Below are 19,584 nucleotides of genomic sequence, written 5' to 3'. Positions count from 1 at the left end.
TGAATGGCTTTAGAATCCTTAAAGTTAACTTACATGTATTTAAACAGTGTTAGTCAGGGTTTTTACAAACAGTTGATTCTGGTGTGATGTCTGCAGTTAAGCCAATGGATTCTCTAATCAAACAGCTGTAAGTTAATTTAGGGTAGAAAGTTGTGATCACTCTTTCTTTTTTAATGTAAGGCTACCTCTTGGCTAATGATACTCAGGGAGAGACTCCGCTAATACCTCCAGAAGTAATGGAATATTCCATAAAACATTCAGCTGAGGTTGATATCAATACAACACTTCAGATTCTGGGATCTCCAGGAGAAAAGGCCTCTTCCATCCCAGGGTACAACAGAACTGATTCTGTGATTAGGTAAGGATGCATCTTAAGTATGTTAAATGCTTTTTCAGAGGGAAAAAAAGAGAATATGAGTGAACTTGTGAATTTAAAAAGTAAAAAACCAATATGTAAAGATTCGTAAGGAATATCTCTTAACTACTGTTAAAGTAAGGGCAAATAATTTATAAGAATGGTTTTATAACAGACATAATAAGACAATGTTGTAAAAGAGATTAAGCAAGACAGAAAAGATGAAGTGGTTGGGGTTTTTTTAGGGTAAAGACAGACAGGGTAAATACAGATAATATTTCATGTCAAGATGATCCAGGGGAGGACTGAGAAGAAAAAAGAGAGTAAGGCATCAAAACAGATAAAGCTGAGTGAAGCTGGGAAGGCTGAAATGACCAGATTAACCTATTAATCTTAACAGATGACATGAGCAAAATCTTGGAAATAAACAGAAAAGTTTTTATATCTTTACTGAAAACCCATCTTTGATCTATTTGTTAAAGAAAATTCCTAAAATTACTTGAATTTCTAAAAAGTGGTAGGTCAAAATCTTCAAACAATATGCTATATAATTCATTCAGCACATGTACAGCTTAAGCAAACACTTTCCAGAGCATCTGAGCTTGTCTGCTTTGAACAGGAGTTACTGCATAAGCTTGGCAGCAAAATTGGTCCTCAGTGTGGGAGGAGTTGTTGTCACATATGTACGCATATCACTAGTAGCCTATAAAAGGAGCAGGAGAGGGGATTTCCTTTCTCTCTTTGTGGGCATTAGCCTTATTGCAAAAGAGTCCTCAATTTGAATCCTCACATTTAAGATTACATTCCACTTTTAACTGACATGGAAGATTCTTCACCCAGGATCGGTAGTTGTGTACTTAATGTTTACTTGTTCTGGAAGAGGCTAGAGAAAATGGATCTTAATTAACAATGATGTGCCTAATGTTTAGAAGTTTGAAATACTGCTCAGTGAGTCTTGGCCCCTTTCAGAAGGGCCACCAAACAGGATTTCTTGATGCAGTGGCTCGATGGTTGTGGGAATAAAATCAGATCTAAACAAGGAGAGATTCTGAGGCTTTCTGGCAATAGCTCTGAAATGTCTTCAAGAAATAGACCACCCTCAACTCCTAAGTTCCTTGTGCACTATCACATTCATGCCAAATTCAATTTATATACTACAAAAGCTAACATTTAATTTTGTGGGTAGGTTGTATTAATGCAATCACTGGGTGATCTGCTATTTTAGGCTGTTTCTTTGCAGTAATGAAAGAGAAACCAACTAGTCATTTCTGTATTTTTTCTTTAGTATGAAGCACACTGCAAAAGCTGCACAGTTAGGACCCACTTGGTCACTAAGCTTGGCAGTGCAAGGAGGGGGAGAATCAGTTTTTCAAAACAACTTTTCAAGCACTCCAAGTAGTAGTCCATTTTTCTTCATTCCAAATTTGTCAGAATGCTTGTGAGGATTCTTTGTTGCAGTAATTCTGATGTCAAAGATAATTACCTCATCTTTTAATGCATTTCTGACTTTTTGGAGGATATTTGCCACTCTATCCTATCTCTCTCTCCTTGCATTTAAAGAAACAATAAATTCAGGTGCTTTTTACTTCAGAGTTGAACTACTTTGTGTTATTCTGTTTTACTTCATGGAGAATGAAAGTGATAGTCTCATTGCTTGTCTGAAAACCATTCTCACCATCATCATTGTGTTTTAAATCTTCAGGTTGTTATCTGCTATTTTAAGAGTGTCAGAAGTAGAGTCTAGAGCAATAAGGGCAAATCTCATGCACCTCCTGAGCCCCCAGATGGGCAAAGATATTGTATGGTTCCTCAAGCGTTGGGCAAAGACTTACCTCCTAGTAGATGAAAAGCTGTATGATCAGGTAAGGATAGAACTTTTATGAATTAATTGGTGAGTATTAGCAGTAATATTGTCCTGTGAATGCAGATGTCAGGGTAGCTATTTTAAAGTGCAACAATAAAGCATTTTTAATGTTCAGTGGGTTGTGGTTTATTCTGGAATTTGGAAGTTGATGTCGTCTTCAGTTTTTTAATCAGAAATGTAAGTTGTCAGGGGACCCTTGCACGTTTTGGTGCAAATGTGAAATTATTTTTTTTTTTTGGTAGCCATTGCCATAGCAGAAAGGCATGGCATGTGTGCTCAGGTTGCCTTAACAGGTGAAACTCGATGACTTCAGCAATTTTATAAGCTACTTCTCACTATCCATCAGATCTTACAGTTCATCTCTAATACAGTGGTTGCCCTTGATGGATCATTTAGTGAGTAACCCAGTCATGATTTTTAATTAGATATTTAACACCATCACCAGGTAGTATACATTAGCTAATGTCATGCTACTTTCTCTCCTCTCCCTGTTCTCATATGTTCTCATTGTATATATCATGATTTCAGTGATTCGTTCTTTGTAAAGGGCAACTTCTGTTTGGATAGCACTAATCATGATTAGACCTTGATCCTGATTTTGCTTATCAAACTAACTGTAATCCAGCTAGCTGATGGAGGCCACTTATCCTAAGGAGGTCCTGTTGGCTCTAACTTTCAAGAAGGAAGCCGCCTCCTCTCCCTTTTATTTCCACTACTGAAGCAACTAAGAATACTAACGCTTCAGGAGGCCCCTCCTTAACAAAAAGTATACCATAGATTTCTAAACATTTGGAGACAGATGATTCAGCTTGTACTAGCTTGTACTTACAGCAGAGCTAAGAATTTTTAAAGATACCAGTTGGGGAAGAATTAGAGAGCATGTAAGAAGGAGATCCACATGAGAAACAATGTGGAAAAAAAAAGTATATAAGAAATGCACGTGTTTAGCTTGTGTTGACATGTGAAAGTGATTGAAACTTCTATCTAAACCTTATGCTCAGTCATGTATATGTCATGAATTTTAAAGTTAGAAATGTTAGTGGTATGCTGACAGGAAGCCCCTGCACAATTATTACAAAATCCTTGGATTTCACTCTTGAGAAACTTTTTTAAAGACAGGAGAACAGGCAATTTCAAGGAAGAATATATTAATGTGCCAGGACCAGAATGTGACATCTTTCCTAAAAGACGTATAGATTGAAGGAACAATCTGCAGAAGGCAGATGCTGAAAAATTGCAATGAAAATAAGTTTTTACAAGTTTTGATCTAGATCAACAGCTAGGTTTATTGCTAACATTTTTTATCACTGAATTTTGAAGAGTTTCATCATAATTCATGGAAACACTTTTGGGAGATGATTTGGGGATCTTATAATTTTTAAAGCTTTTGTACTTTTGTTGGCATTAAAAGCTAGACATACTCAAACCTGATTTTGTAATGAGGTTGAAACTTTTCTTTGTTTTAGGTGTTGTGCTTAAAATTGCAAGATAAATTTGGCAAAGATTTTTCTATTACAGGTATTCTTTGCCTTTGTCTATGTAACACTTATGTATTTTAAGTAGGAAAGAAGTGACAGCCTGAAAAGAATTTGCTGACAATGATTACCATACATTTTGGGGTTCTGGCTTCTGTAAAACTCACTCATTTTAATGCTTTTCTTATAGATAAGTCTGCCATTTAGTACAGCATTTGGTGCTGATACAGAGGGTTCCCAGTGGATTGTGGGTTACCTTTTAGAAAAAGTGATCAGTAACCTGGCAGTGTGGAGTTCAGAGCAGGACCTTGCAAATGATACTGTACAACTGCTAGTAACATTAGTGGAAAGGAGAGAGCGGTAAGTTGCTATACCTCTGGAAGTAAAAAAATTTCTTTTGCTTCCTTTAAATTTTTTTGGCCAAAGTAATCCAGATACAAGGCACTTCCTCTTCATATCTCTAAGTCAAATTAGTAACATAAATGGAAAAATAAAAGTCTGACAAAGTGAGGAGACCTATATTTGACCAGACCATAACCTAATTTTTATTATTGTTTACAAGTTGCACTCTCCTTCCATTACCTTTGTGCCTCACTCTTAAACACTGAGAAAGGAAAACTCTCGTGGTTTCCACTCTCATTGCAAGGATTTTTGCAGTGTTGCTTATTTTTGTTGAACAAATTCTTCCAGATTAAAAGTTAAGATACTGGCTAAACCAGTATAAAATGTGTTTTGTAAACATATAAAACCACTTTTAAAGTCCAGGATTTGAAAGATTCAGATTAATTTCAAAGTTTTCTTTGGTATTACAAACTGTGAAGCAGGAAATTTTTAAATGTTTTACTTCTGTGAATCGACATGCAATTATACATGCAGTCATGCATTCATATTCTGCTGAAAGACTGTTCTGAAGTTTGAGGATTTGAACACTTGAAAAATTTTCCTTTTTTAAAAAATGAAAACCTATAGGAACTAGTTTTGGAATAAACTGCTTATTTTATCATGACATAATGAGACTAAGCTTTTAATCCATGCAATATGTTCATTAACTCTGTGTGTATGTGTGTAAAACTAAAGCATTTCCCTGCTTTTCTCCCATATGAATTGAACTGTTTTCAGAGTATATACTTAAGAAATCTTAGAGGTGAGGCATTATTAAGATTAAAGTCAAAAGGCGGTTTAGCCTTAGAATAAAGGATTTTTAAAATTTAAAAAAAATCTTCTGATGACTGCTAGCAACCTGATGTGATTTGTTCATAAAATTTTGTGAAGTCTTTAATTAAAATGGTTTTTTCCCTCTTTTAGGGCAAACTTAGTTATTCAGTGTGAAAACTGGTGGAATTTAGCTAAACAATTTGCAAGGCGAAGCCCTCCTCTTCACTATTTGTCCAGTTCTGTGCAGAGAACACTAATGAAAGCTTTAGTTTTAGGAGGCTTTGCTCATATGGATACGGAAACAAAGCAACAATACTGGACAGAGGTAAACTCTTTTGATACTTCTGTTGCCTCCATTTTAACAAGTAGTACAGACAAGTTAGTTTAGGGAATTTTATGGTGACACAAAATCAACTTATATAAAATCTTTTGATTTTGAACATCTAGTATTGATAACTTTTTAAATCTCTCTTTGAAGGTCACTGGTTGTATGGCACCCATGAGCTGCCAAAAATTGTATCTAAACTATCACAACCTAAACAGAAACCTGGGGAGGATTCTTGAAAGAGCCAGTATAGCAGTACACTTGAAAGAGACTATTATAAAAGGTTAAAAATTCCATTTAGTTTGGTGATGTTATGAATTATTCAATTATTCACTTAATGATAATGACAGTAAATAAAAAGCTAATATGGAACATAATGAAGAGCCTTGAAAAGCTTTTTTGTGCCCTGGCTCCATTAAAGTTTAAATATTAATACTGGAAAGGTTGGTGCTAGGATGTAGCAGAAATATGATCAGAAACCACTGCATGAGCTTGTAAAGCATTGGCCTGAGAGAAACTTGCTGTTACTAGCAAAGCTATGAAATTAGTGATTGAAGGTAAGACTATAATGCATTGGAAATAATTGGGAAAAACATTTTACTGTTATTATGGAAGTTTCTACATTGGTGCCAAACACAGATGATTACAGAAAGAGATTGTGCTATTGAGAATCATAATATGGAAAAAAATATCTGTGAACATGAATCTTAATGCTTTCATTGATGAACTGTAACAATTTCCCCCCCAAATACTGAATTTGGAAGAGAATCAAATACTCTGAGCCAGAGAAAGTCATTGTCATTTGTTTAAACACTATAAAATTACACAAAATATTTGTGAAGGTGCTCATTTTGAAACCAGCCTCCAAGTGGTGATGGGTAATGAAAATCATTAATTACTACGACTTCAGCTTACATTAATGTGACAGATAATAACATAATTGAGCCAATGGAAACTGGGATTGATTCTTGTACTGCCGCGTGAAAAGCTTGCTAAATTACTTAAACCTCACATTGCATATAATAGTATGTTTATCTTAATGTGACTTTTCTAAAAAATCTCAAGGTTCTTCAGCCACTTCAACAGCGATTCTTGAATGTGATAAACCAAGAAAACTTTCAGCAGATCTGTCAGGAGGAGGAAGTGAAACAGGAAATCACTGCTACATTAGAAGCACTATGTGGCATTGCTGAGGCTACCCAGATTGATAACGTAGCAATTCTCTTCAATTTCCTAATGGACTTCCTTAATAATTGCATTGGATTAATGGAAGTATACAAAAACACACCAGAGACTGTTAATCTCATAATAGAAGTCTTTGTTGAAGTTGCACATAAACAGATTTGTTATCTTGGAGAGGTAAGTACAACCAGAAGAGGAAGGAGGGAAAGAGGGTGTGTGTGCACGCATATTTGTGTATACAGTGCTATCCCTTGAACAAAATTAAGTGTAGTGATTTTTAGATTCTATAGAGAAAGAAATGCTATATGGTCACATCTGTTAGAGGAATTCCTTTGTTTAAAAACATACACTGGCAAAGATTAAAAGCAGGACATCTAGACTGTTCTTATACCAATAAACCACAATTTATCACTGGTCTAACTCTATGCATGGCTGGTAAAAGAGTGCAGACTGTGATGACTACTTTTTTAAACTATATCAAACTTCTCTGAAAACTAGTCTAGGAGAATTACAGCACTGTTTTATGTGACAAATGCATACCATAAAGATGCTGCCTTCATCATAAACAAGGCATTAAGAGATACCAAAAAGTTAATGGGTAAAAATGAGTCAGTGCAGTACACTTACATCTTTGCACTGTTGGCTAATTTTGCTTTTGCATCTAGAAGAGTTCCTGCCTATTTCAAACTGGGTATACACAGTGTATTGTGGCTTCAGACTTTAATAGCTGAAGTGAGTCCCTGAGGGATTTTGTTGGTTATCTAGTTTGTGAGATAGTGAGATGTGTCAGCCTGTCCCAAGCTACTCTCGTCTTTTTTTATTTAAGACTGAAGAATTAGTAAAAGTAATGTTATGTTCTGCTGTTTCAATCAGTAGCACATCAATATATGGCTGTAAGTGTTCCTATTGTTTAAGGTGTGCAGTTGTTACAAAAAGTGGTTATATAACTGAAATAAAACCCTTGAGGTATCATCAACCAAGTAACACCATCTTAAAACAAAGTGTGTCACTTTTAGCATATGGAAGATTTCTTACTATCTAACCTTGGTTTTATAGGCCAAAGCCATGAACTTGTATGAGGCCTGCCTGACTCTGCTCCAGGTGTATTCCAAGAATAATCTAGGTCGACAACGGATAGATGTTACAGCAGAAGAAGACCAGTACCAGGATCTCCTCCTTATTATGGAGCTTCTCACTAATCTTCTATCAAAAGAATTCATAGATTTCAGTGATACAGGTATGAAGGAACTAGTAATTGCTGAACCATAACTTGTGTTCTCACCTGTAAAAAACATTGTGGGACATACATTCAATCCACATAAAGTAAAAACTGAATTATAGGCTTGATTAGATCAGGATATGGACATTACTATTTAACGTGCCAGTAGCAAAGGAAGGACTTTTTACAGTATTCTAGCATCTGAAATTATTATTGCTGTCATAAAATAAATAGGGCACGTATAAGACAGCTTGAAATCTGAATGTTGCACATCTGATCATGTAGCAGCAGCAGTTTTATAACAACCCACAGCGAAGTGAGAAGAGTAAATTACTGCAAAATACTTACCATGAAGTTAAGGTGTAACCTAAATGTAATGCCCAGAGATCAAGTGTATTGAAAGTTGTCTGCATACTGTTGCTGACTCAGTGCAGGAATTATAGAAGTAAGGTCACTGCCAGTGGATGGGAAATGTAGGTTTTACTGGAGAAAACTTGTCAATGTCTAAACTACAGAAAGAATTCTCCCATTTTTTTTCTCCTTGTGTTTCTAAAATATATAAAAACATATGTTTATATATAATATATAAAGTATAGAAATGCAGTAATATTTTGCTCATTATCTGTTTATGTGTGCAGGCATGAAACAGCTATCACTAGAAACAAATGCAGTGTTCTGTAATGGAAGGGAGCCCTCAGAGTATCTGAAGTGTTCTGTTTTAGCATGCCATCTGGTACATGCGATTATGAAATGCTTACTCCTAATGAATATAAATATAGAGTGATGTGGCAGCCTCCACTCACTAAGTTTCTATTTTAATACAGTGCCTCATGTTTTTGTTTGGGGAGAGGGGAATAGTCCTATTTTTAAGAATGTCTTTATAATAAAGAAATGGAACTCTTCCTTCAATATGTTTAATGCTGCTTTTATGCAAAACATTTTTTGTTTCTTCTACAGATGAAGTATTTAGAGGACATGAGCCTGGGCAAGCTACAAATAGATCTGTATCAGCAGCAGATGTTGTCTTATATGGGGTTAATCTAGTTCTGCCTCTAATGTCCCAGGATCTGTTGAAAGTAAGTATATTTTTACATGTAGCTGCTAGAATATGAAAGCTTTATAATAGTGAATTCCCAGAATTCATTTCTATATGCATTCCACCTTCTTAAGTTGAATTTTCTAGGCTTTTAAAAATGTAAGTAAATGTAAATAAGTGTTCTGTAGTTCTAGATAGTTTGAAATTAAATATTGTAAGCTGAGAAAATGAGTATTTGAAGGGGCCTAAACAAAAGGTTTTTTTCTTTTAGAAGTGAGTCCATGCAGGTCAACAGTTGGCCAAACCTGAAATGTGGCTTGTGGAATCCCTTTTGTGATTAGTGTCAGAAGAGTGGTAGGAAGCATAAACAGTGATATTAGTTTAAAAAAAAAAAATCTGGAAGTAGTAATTCTTTAATTATTTTCACAATACAGCTGGCTTTCATATCAGAGACATCAGCAGCTTGTCAGCAGAACAGTGAAATATGAAACAGTGGAATGGCAGTATTTCAGTGGGTTGCACTGTGTTAATGTTTTACTTTGAATCAGGAGAACACTTCTGAAGTATATCTCAGTTGTCCCTTCTTAACATGCTTTCTCATCTGGTAGTGCTTACTGAGCATGAGGGCTGCATCCATTTCAGATGAAACTGAGTCAGAGGAGGAACCCTAGGAGCCCCTCTGTTGTGCTTCAAATGCTTGTGAGGCTTTTACCCCACAGGACTAAACTTGTCCATGTCTGAAGTAAAGCTCCTTGAATTTGTATAGCTCAGATACCAGACTCCCACCATCAACTGTTTAGCTTTAGCAATCTTTTTTATTGTGCCACAATGTTTACTAATAAAGTTGTAGCCATTCTAATGACTCTGAAGTTGTCTGAAATTGTGTTCTTCAGTGGAAAGCATCAGTCCTGTCTCTTTGTACAGATGGAAATTGTCAGAATAGTTATGTGATTGATTCTAAAATTACCATGTTTTTCTTTTGACAGTTTCCATCCCTTTGTAATCAATATTACAAATTAATCACTTTCATCTGTGAGATATTCCCTGAGAAAATTCCACAACTTCCAGAAGACCTCTTTAAGAGCCTAATGTACTCACTGGAGTTAGGGATGTCATCGTATCCTTTATAGAGCTTGAGAGTGTTTAAAAATCTGAGTTGCTTTTATAAGAACCTGTTTAAAATGTTGGTGGATTTTTTTTTTCTTTTCTATCAATGTCTGTGTCTATGATTATATATTGGTAACCGACTCTTACTCTCTGCTCTCTGGTGATTGAGAGTTTTGCTGTAGTGTCTACTGAGATTCTACTATTAGCTGAATTGCCTCTGACTTGTGTTGCTTGAATGCAGCCTTTAAGTGGTTTAGTGTGTAAGTTTTTTCTGGCAGCCATTCCTGCCTCCTCCATTACTTCATTTCAGAGTGTGTAACTTCATAAGCCTTCAGCTGGTATCCCAAAGCCATTCCTGAATTAGTTTCTCAGCTGGTAATACAAAACATTGCTGCTGTTCTACTGGGCTGGCTCCAGAGCATTTCCTGTCAGGGTGCCAATGGGCTCTCCCTCTCATAATGGGAGTACCATTTTCACTAATCTGTGGCACGTGTCAGAAACAGATGAGCTTGACCATAAGGGACTCTTTCTGAAAATGTTATGTCAGAGAGGGTTATGTTACCTTAGGGCGAGTAGCTAATAAAAGAAGGCAACAAATTTGAAATTCTTTTCTCCCCTTTTTATAACAGCTTTATAGTAAAAAAATCTTGGAACATACAAGCATTTAAAATATCTTCTAGTGACACAGCTGGGAAGTTTTACCACAATTTAATTGAAATCTGATTTTGATTCTTTAACACCCATTATCAGAATGAGTTCAGAGGTTTGCCAGCTTTGTCTGGAGGCTGTAACACCATTAGCAGAACAGTGTGCAAAAGCACAAGAAACAGATTCAACCCTTTTTCTAGCAACAAGGCACTTTCTTAAGGTAAGTCATCGGTGTTTCGTGTCACCTTGTTTTTTTTTGCATAGAGGTAGCATCAAGATGCCAAGCAGTGATCCCATCTGACTAGGTTAATCAGGATCATACATACAGTAAGAAACAGCCTGTTACCTAAAAAACTGGCATTTTAAGAAAGAGAGCATGAAAGACTGGAGACATTGGACTTAAGAGTACAAAGGAGGATGGAGGGTGTAGTGAGAGGAAATTACTTACAGCCAGTCAACAAAAGACCTGAGCCTCATGGAATGCAATTTATATTTATCCATGCTCTGTACATGAGCTCTAGAATGAACCTTTTAGCAGTTACACTTACTGTGAAATAGAAAGTTTCCAGAATTGTGTGAACTGGAGGTGGATAGAGTACTATAACAAGAGGCAGAAAAAAGCATAGCTGGGAACTAGAAAGAAAATGCTGTAATTTATTCAATGTATCCACTGAATTACGCATTTTATTAATCCATTATCATATTTAGTACTTCCATTTTAGGACCATCGACTCTATCTCATTGAATTTTGGAGTGACCTGGTAGCAACCAGGTTCTTGCTAACTGGGAACAAAGTACTTGTGGAATTTGTGTGTGTGTTTTCTGATTTTGTAAAGACTTCAGTTTTCCTTAAGATGTCTTTTCTTATCAAAGTGACATTTGAATTTCTTGGGATTGCTCATTAAAAGCATGCATCAGCCAAGCTGAGAGAATGAGAAACATGTTAAATAATTCTGTCTTTATATTTCTTCAGTGTTAACCTAGCTTTCTGCCTTTTCTTTAAATTTCCACTTAAAGTTATAATACTGTTCTTATTAATCTGTTCCTGTTAGGCTTTTTGTGAGCTGTAGGAGTCTCCAAAACTTGAGGAAAAGTTTCCCTGCTTTATTTTGGAAGAGCAAAGGGTTTTTTTCATTATTTCTCTGGCATAGCTGCAGCTTTTGGAGAAAAATAAGAGATGCCATTTCTCTCTGAAGAACACATACAAATCAACAATAGGTTTAAATGAATTGAGATGTGAATTTGTGCTGTTAAGCCAAGACTTGACTTCTAAAAGAACCTGGCTTTCCAATTACTGATACCTAGATTATTTTTTTTAAAGCAACAAAACAAGCAACAACCCTGGTTTTTTGTAAATACATATTATCAGCAGTGAAGATGAGGTTCAGCAGCAAATGCTGGTAAAGTAGAAGGTTAAGTTTCCGTTTCCGTAACTACTTCTGTTTTGTGATTTCAGATGGTCTTTGATATGCTGGTACTTCAGAAGCACAATACAGAAATGACAACTGCAGCAGGTGAAGCATTCTACACATTAGTGTGTTTGCATCAGGTATGGCATTGAGACACATTCTGAACACCAGTCATTTATTAAATGAGAGTGGTTAGTTACTCTGTGTCTGGCAAATCACAGAATCATTCCAGCTGGAAGGACCCTCAGGAGGTCTGTAGTCCAACCTCTTGCTCAAAGTGGGGTCAACAGTGAATTCAGATCAGGTTGCTCTGGACTTTTTCCAGCTGTGTCTTGAAAACCTTCAAGATGGATATTCCAAAGTCTCTCTGAGCAGCCTGTTGAATGCTTTATTATCCGTACAATTCATGTGCTTTCAGTACCTGCCAGACAGCCTTGGTGGCCCACCACTGGACTCATTCAAGTTCATCGATATCCTTCTAGAGTTAAGGAGTCCAAGACTGTAATAAATGCAGCCCAGTATACTGCTAGTGTTCATTGCTGACAAGGCACACTGCTGGCTTCCTTAGCCTGCTATCCACCAGGACCTTCAGGTCCTTTATTCAGCAGAATTGCTCCCCAGCATGTCAGTTCCCAGCCTGTATAGCTGTAAGGGGTTAGTCTGTTTCAGCTGCAGGACTTTGCATTTGTCCTTGTTGAATTTCATGAGGTTCCTGTCAGTTCATTCCTCCAGCCTGACTAGATGTCTCTGAATATCAGTCCTGCCCTTGAATGCACTGGCTGCACTCCCCAGTTTGGTTTCATCCACAGATTGAGGAGAATGCATCTCCTCTCCTCCTCCAGGTCACTGACTAAAATATTTAACAGGACAGGGCCCAGATGAGAGCTCTCGGTGCCACTTGTAACCAGCTTCCAGGTGGAATATGAGCCATTAACCACTATGCTTTAGAGACTGATGATACAGGTGTATGTTTTCACCCATGTAGTAGGCTTGGTTACAGGGATGCTGTGCAAAACTTCTAAAGACTTGCTAACATCAGGCATCCACTGCTCTCTGCTCGTCCACAGATGTAGTCATTTCATCAGAGAAGACAGTCGGATTGGTAAAGCATGATTTACTCTTGGCAAATCCACTGGCTGTTCTCAATCCCTTTCTCTTTCACATGCCTAGAGATAGCTTCCAGGAGGAGTGCTTGCTTCATGATTTTCTTAGTCATTCAAAGATGATAGAGAGCAGCCTTGTAATGACATGAGATGACTTTCTGAACCCTTGGATGGATTCAGTCAGGTCTCATGAGCTTGTATGCATCAGGATTTCTCAAGAGATCTCTGGGTTGATCCTCTTCACTACTGGTAGTTCCTCTCCTCCTTGAACCTTGTCTCTAGTCATAGAGGTCTGGGAAAACCTGCCAGTCAATACCAAGGCAAAGAAAGCATTGAGTATTTCAGCCTCATCTCTTGTCTGTTATCACTAAATCACCTGCTCCGTTCAGCATCAGGACCCACATTTCCCCTGTTCCTTCTTTTACTGTTAATGTACTGGTGGAAGTTGCTCTTGTTGCCCTTGATGTCCCTTGCCAAATTTAGCTTTAGCCAAACTTTGCTTTTCTGTCATTGTTCTTGTCCGGACAATGTTTCTGTTTTTCCTCCTTTGTAGCTGTCCCTGCTTTTATCTCTTGCATGTGTCCTCCTTGCATTGGTGTTCAGTCCTGAACTCCCTGATTAGCTGGGCCTGTGTCCTGACATGTTTATATTGTTTTCTTCAGTATCTGGACAAGCCATTCTTGTGGTTGGAGGAGGTTGTCCTTAAAGACCTGTTGGTTCTCCTGAGCAACTTTCATCTTCAGAGCTCTCTTCCACAGGTTCCCACCCCCCAGTCTCCTGAATGAGCTGATATCTGCTCTTGTGATGTCCAGCATCTATACTCAGCCACCCTCTTTCCTCACTCTAAGGATCCTGAACTCCACTATTTCATGATCACTGTAGCCAAGGCTGCCATTAATTACTACATCCCTGACCAGCTCTTCCTAGTTGTGAGTAGCAGATGCAGTCACCCCTGGGTGACCCATCTGGCATTTGAACAAATGTCAGGGAGATAATCTCTCCTAAGTCTGGTCTGGAAACTTCCTCAAGTTGTTTGAAGATGACTCAGCCCACTACTCACCCTGTTTTGGTGATTTGTACAAGCTTCCAGCATGATGTTCCCCTTAGCACCTCTCCTCTGATCATGACTCATAAGCACTCAAATAGATTGTTGTCTAGTCCATGGAAAAGTGTCCTGAATTTGAGCTCTCCTTTCACATAAATGGCAATCTTCTGTCCTCTTCTTCCCTAAAGAGCTCTAAAGAGCCTCCATCTGTGCATCGGGGCACTCCAGCCATGCCATCTGTCCCACCGCATCTCAGTGCCTGCAGTGTTGCAGCTCTGCATCTGCACCTGGAGCTGCAGCTCTTCCTAGTTTCCAAAGCTGAATGCGTTTCTGCAGACATTTGAGGCTGACCTCCTTTCCACGTGTTTCCTCCTTCCTGATGAGCGCTCTTAAACCCATCACACTTCCTTGCATTGTCACTACACTTGGTATCTGCCTCTTCACTTATCTACAACCCCCAATGTGCCCTTTAAAGCCCTTCCTGCCAGGTTGGCAAGCCTTCAGCAAAGATGGTCCCAAGCCACTTTGTCATATGGATCCTCTCTCTTGTTAGCATCCCTCATCCCTCAAAGAGGGACTCATGATCATGTAAGACAAAAAGACCCTGTGACAACATCCACAGGTGGCAACCTCATGTTGTGTCTACCCCCACCCAAGCCCTTCACCAGCAGAATTGAGGGGAGTGCCATTCTGGCTCCCGTGTCCTTCACCCTTGCTCCCAGAGCTCAGTAGTCACTCTGGACTTGCTCCAGGTGCCCCTTGGCAGTGTCCTTTTCGTGATGTTTGTTTCTTTGTCTTCTGTTTCTGTCCAAGTAAGCACAAGAGTAAGTAGAAAATTCTTGGAAAGGAATCGAAGCTCTCTGTCGCAGGGAAGGGAATCTAGAAAACGGAAAACCTGCAGGAGGAGATGGTTGGTATGGCACATGAAGCAAAGCCAAATGTGAAGCAAGTGTGAAGAAAGAGAAGTATAGTTTGCAGGAGTGAGCCTGTGCTAAGAGCGAGCCAAAAGGCACTTTGCAGGGTGTGCATTAGTTTTCTTCTTACTCTGCACTGAAAAGCACTTACCTAGCTCTAAAGGCTTCTTTAGCTTTACTGAAAATCCTGATCTGATTGAAGGACTTTGGCTGGTTTAGAGGTAGGTGAAAGGCTGAGGGTCAATAGTCATGTCTGGTACACTCTAGTCAGTGAAACTGGGTAAGAAGTGGAGAGGTACTCATAGTTTTCTGTCACAGCTTTGATTCTGGATTTTGTCCTGATGAGTGAAGTTACATATATTGTTTTGGGATTTTTTTTTAAGTTAAGATTTTTGTTTATTTAACAGGCTGAATATTCAGAGCTAGTTGAAACATTGCTATCAACTCAACAAGATCCAGTAATTTACCAGCGGTTAGCAGATGCCTTCAACAAGCTTACTGCAAGCAGCACTCCTCCTACACTGGACCGTAAGCAGAAGATGGCCTTCTTAAAGAGTTTAGAAGAATTTATGGCAAATGTTGGTGGACTTCTCTGTGTAAAATAAAAAACAAAACTCTATGCCTAATTTAGACCCTTTCTGCAAAATGCACTGAGAAATGCTGAATGCTGACTAAATCTTGTACCTGTCTCTGGGTTCTTTGCAGCCATCTCAGATTCTAGAGAGCCTGGAAGTTTGAACATAACACAATGGAATAGGAGAGGTCAACTTTGAATCAGCTTCTGCTATTATGTGTTAGCTGCAATCTGTCATACTTGTGTGTGGGAGAGAATGAACAGAAAATTTGAATTTAAATTTTTTCCATATATGTGCAAACAGATATGGGCACAATGAAAAATAAATGCAGTGCCTTTCCCCCTGCACTGGTTTAAAATATGAGTGGCTGGATAAGCGTACAGATTTCTTTTCTACCCAAAATCACATTAGAGTGTGGTGCAGATACATATAAAGCTCTAAACAGTTTAGCTGATTTTAAGCTTTATTTTTTCCTCTCAAAATTTCCGTTTGTGTTCCAATAAGGAAGAAAAACCAAATGGTATTTTAACTTGTGTTTAGTTCTGGTTTTCTACATCAACTTGACATTGTATGTTTAATGCAATGCAGGTTTTTAGATTATGTTCTGCTGCCTAAAGTTCAGAGAAAAAAAAAAGGTGTATATTTTTGTTCCCCTAAAATGAACTTTAGGAACTGTAGCCATTTCATTGCCTTAATTTAAAAGGAAAAAAAAAAAAGCGCTCATATACTTTAGATAAGAAATTTAAGGCAAGATTTGACTCTTCAGAGTTGGTTTAGGATGTTGGCATTAAGCTGCTGTGTACCTGTCGCAGCCCTTCATGTTGACGTATCATTTTGGAATGAGTGTCTAATGCAAGGTTCATGTGTAGTTTTACTTTCAGTATCTGTTTTGATTCATACCCGGGTTGCACGCAACTGCAATGTATTTCTACACTGAACTGTTTGCTTAAGCAATAACAACTAGAAAGGTGTGAATTACTGGCAAACTTTTTAAACTTGGGGCATTAGCTAAAAAAAATTATGCTAGGACAGGGGTGTCAAACCCTTTTACTGAAGGGCCAATTGGGATATGTAGTGCTGTGGGGGATATTTGGTTTTGCTGAATCTGGCTCCACTTCTGCAGGGCCCTCCCAGCTGCTCTGCTCTTGCTCGGTTTTTTTATATCAAGCACTTTAGCTATTATGACAGCAGAACATAGTGCCCTGAGTATAGTGGACCAACAAGGGAGAGCAGCACATGAATACAAAAGCAAGGCCAGCTTTGTTTCTAGTCATGAGCCAGAGAAAACTGAAGCAAACACAAATGCTGCATGTCTAGTAAAATTTATTTTTGTGGAAATACATGGAGGCAGAAGTGGGCCCTTTTGGTTTAAGACCTCTGCTAGATTATGCTGTTAAATATTTCCCATATGTTTTAAAAATTTATATAAAATGTACAGTATACACCTTTACATGGCTATGTATAGCATCATGTTTGCAACTCTGTGCCATTCTTCAGCTATTCATCTCAAAATTAGTCACAATAGCCAGAATTTTTAAAAGACCTAAACCTGTAATACTGTGCTATAAGTGATCTAAAGCTTTTTTATTTTTTAGTTAAATCCATACCTGTCTCAAGCATGGATCCACAAGGCCAAAAATGCCATCTCTTCATTATTCTTTTCTCTTAATTTATCTGAAAACTGGGCTAGGACAGATTTACACATTAAAAAGTGACCATAAAACTTGATAGATAATGTACCTTCCCAGCTAGTATTTTATTTCTAAGGTAATTTGCGTAGTATTTTACAGCAGGGGTATCGCGCTCGTTTTTTTTCTTCAAACTCTAATGCTTTTCTTTAAAAGATTTCTTGACTGCACTTGCACGAAAGATAATGGTCCCAGCACATCCTTCTGTTTTTAAAGTGTTCTGATGGCTGGGGTGTTTTTATTTAATTTGTCTGGGTTTTGCTATGTTTTTGAAACTGCTTCTGAAATTTCTCTAAATTTGTACATTGGATAGGGCAGCAGTTTTGAAACCTCTTTTTTTTCAGATGAAGGGCATTGAAGCCTGGGAACATAAGCGGCCATAGGAGCTGCTAGTTTGTCATGATGTGCTTGTCAAATATCTAGGACAAAGTCTTCAAAGAGATCATAGCAAATACCATCAATTTTTTTTGATCCGAATGAATAACTGATATATTCAGTCGTTTCTTTTATAAACTAGCTCTGTCACTATCATTTTATTTAATCCTAAAGCTGGCTCACTATTTAAAAATTATTTATTAACTTTAACATTTTGAAATCCTCTTGCATATTGATGAATGGGAGCACAAGGTGAGTTAGCATTCAGGACAAAGTCATGTGCATACCCATTACTTATCAGGCCTGTTGTGTTGTAACAAGCAGAGACATACAGCATCTTTTGACTATCAAGACTTACTAAATGCTTACTTTAAAAGGCTAGTTTTAAAGGGTGCTTAACACTTTCCTTTGACCTTCATTTAAAATTAATACTATATGTTAAAGGAAAACTGTCCTAGTATGTGTTTTTGATAATTTTCCTGTTTGATATTATGCTAGACAACATTCTTGCTTTCTTGTTTCTTAATTTTTCTTCCCTTCTCATATATACAACAGGGATCTTTCATGCCATTTTATGTTCCTTTAGAGCAAATGCTAAGATGTCTCTGCTTATTGACATCCATAAAATTGTTGCAAAAGGTTCTGGGAATAAGTTTTATTAATTCATACTCCTGCTGGCTAGGTGGCTGCTTCTACCTAAAAAAAAAAAAAAAAAAAAAAGCTTCAGTGATCTTCTACACATCCAATTGCTGTAAATCTAGATGCAAAAGCTCATTCAAGTCCATAGGAGAGACTGATAGATCATTTTTAGTGAACATTGAGAGTTGGCTCTACGCAAGTGTTCTGAAATCTTTATAGTATCACTGCATTGATTTTTCCATTCACTGTGTGAAGTGAATAATGGTTCTAAAAATGCACCTGTTTTTTGAAGAAAAAAGCAACTCAAACTGAATTCTAAATGCTGCGTGATATAATTGTAACAAATATATTTGTCTAGACTTTTTTGCTAGAACAATTATTATTCCAGTGTTTTCATTCTGAGACTAGAAATCAAGTAGTTTCTTTCCCATTTTGCCAGCTCCTTCCCCATTGAAATAGCTAGTTCTAATTCTGGCATAATGATTTTCTGTTATTCAACCTATAATTTTTTATGCTGGCAACCATGACGATTTAGTTGGGTCATAAAATTAAAGATCATCTTGAAAGCACAGATATACACGGACAGGGAGAAGTGGACTACTACTACATGAAAATTCTACTTTCGTATGCATTTATGCCTTAATTGTCTTCACTGAATTACTGTCAGAATCTGCTACTTATTGCCCAGAGGTTTATGTTTCACTGTTTAGTGATAAAGGGCTCACCATTGTTCCTCAGGAATGAGAAACTTGTTTTCTCAGCATGTCCAAATCCTACTAGTTGAAAGAGAGGGGGTTTGAATCAGAGTCATCTCGTCATCTCTTTGATAGTGCATAGCACTCACTAAAGCCCCAGTGTTTATCTGGGTAAATCCCTTTATATCTAAGCCATGTAGTTCTAGAAAATAAGCTTGCTCAAAGCAGTCAGTTGTCCATTTAAAATCTAATACTTTAAAAGGAAAGCAAATTCTAATTTATGATCTGTAAAGCTATTCAAAAATACAAATTGCAGCATTTTTCTTGTGAAACACTTCAAGTAAATTCAGTTTTGGTTAAACAGTTACGTAAGAAGGGGTGTTTTTTATGGAAGTAGCTTGATGAATATAAGCGCAGGAGTAGGAGCCAGGCTCCTCTAATTTTGTATCAGTTTTTCCACTGGATCCTCTGTGGCCATTGGCAAGTCATTAGAACTGTGTTGTTGTTTAAAATAGCGATAATATCTACCTACCTCACAGGGATGTTGTGAGGATTAGCTTATGCCTATAAAATGCATTGAGGATCTGAGATGCTATGTAAATATTAAATATTTTAATTTTAGTTTTGTGAGGTGTAAGATTTACTGTAATGAAAACAGAAGATTTTCATAATTATAAAGCCCAGTAGAGGCAGCAGTGGTACAGTATTCCCCAAGACTGGTCTACTGTAGTACAGTAATGCTTGCTGTAAATTGTAGTTATTTCAATTACAGCCA

General features: G+C 37.5%; 1 protein-coding gene across 1 annotated transcript in view; it reads left to right on the top strand.

The window, feature by feature from the left end:
- Positions 1–15,918, top strand: part of XPO4 (exportin 4) — a 53,503-nt gene extending 37,585 nt beyond the window's left edge. Inside the window, exons 12-22 of the mRNA XM_026851146.1 lie at positions 181–358; positions 2,058–2,217; positions 3,885–4,054; positions 5,000–5,174; positions 6,240–6,533; positions 7,413–7,593; positions 8,533–8,651; positions 9,598–9,728; positions 10,469–10,586; positions 11,823–11,915; positions 15,245–15,918. Coding sequence (XP_026706947.1) covers positions 181–358; positions 2,058–2,217; positions 3,885–4,054; positions 5,000–5,174; positions 6,240–6,533; positions 7,413–7,593; positions 8,533–8,651; positions 9,598–9,728; positions 10,469–10,586; positions 11,823–11,915; positions 15,245–15,442 — 1,817 coding nt within the window. The 3' untranslated portion in view covers positions 15,443–15,918. The remainder of the gene's footprint in view (positions 1–180; positions 359–2,057; positions 2,218–3,884; positions 4,055–4,999; positions 5,175–6,239; positions 6,534–7,412; positions 7,594–8,532; positions 8,652–9,597; positions 9,729–10,468; positions 10,587–11,822; positions 11,916–15,244) is intronic.
- The last annotated feature ends 3,666 nt before the right edge of the window (positions 15,919–19,584 follow it).

Source organism: Athene cunicularia (genome assembly GCF_003259725.1).
Source record: "Athene cunicularia isolate RWA chromosome 1 unlocalized genomic scaffold, athCun1 chr1_part1, whole genome shotgun sequence".
Classification (NCBI taxonomy): domain Eukaryota; kingdom Metazoa; phylum Chordata; class Aves; order Strigiformes; family Strigidae; genus Athene; species Athene cunicularia.
This window is presented reverse-complemented; position numbering and strand designations above follow the sequence as displayed.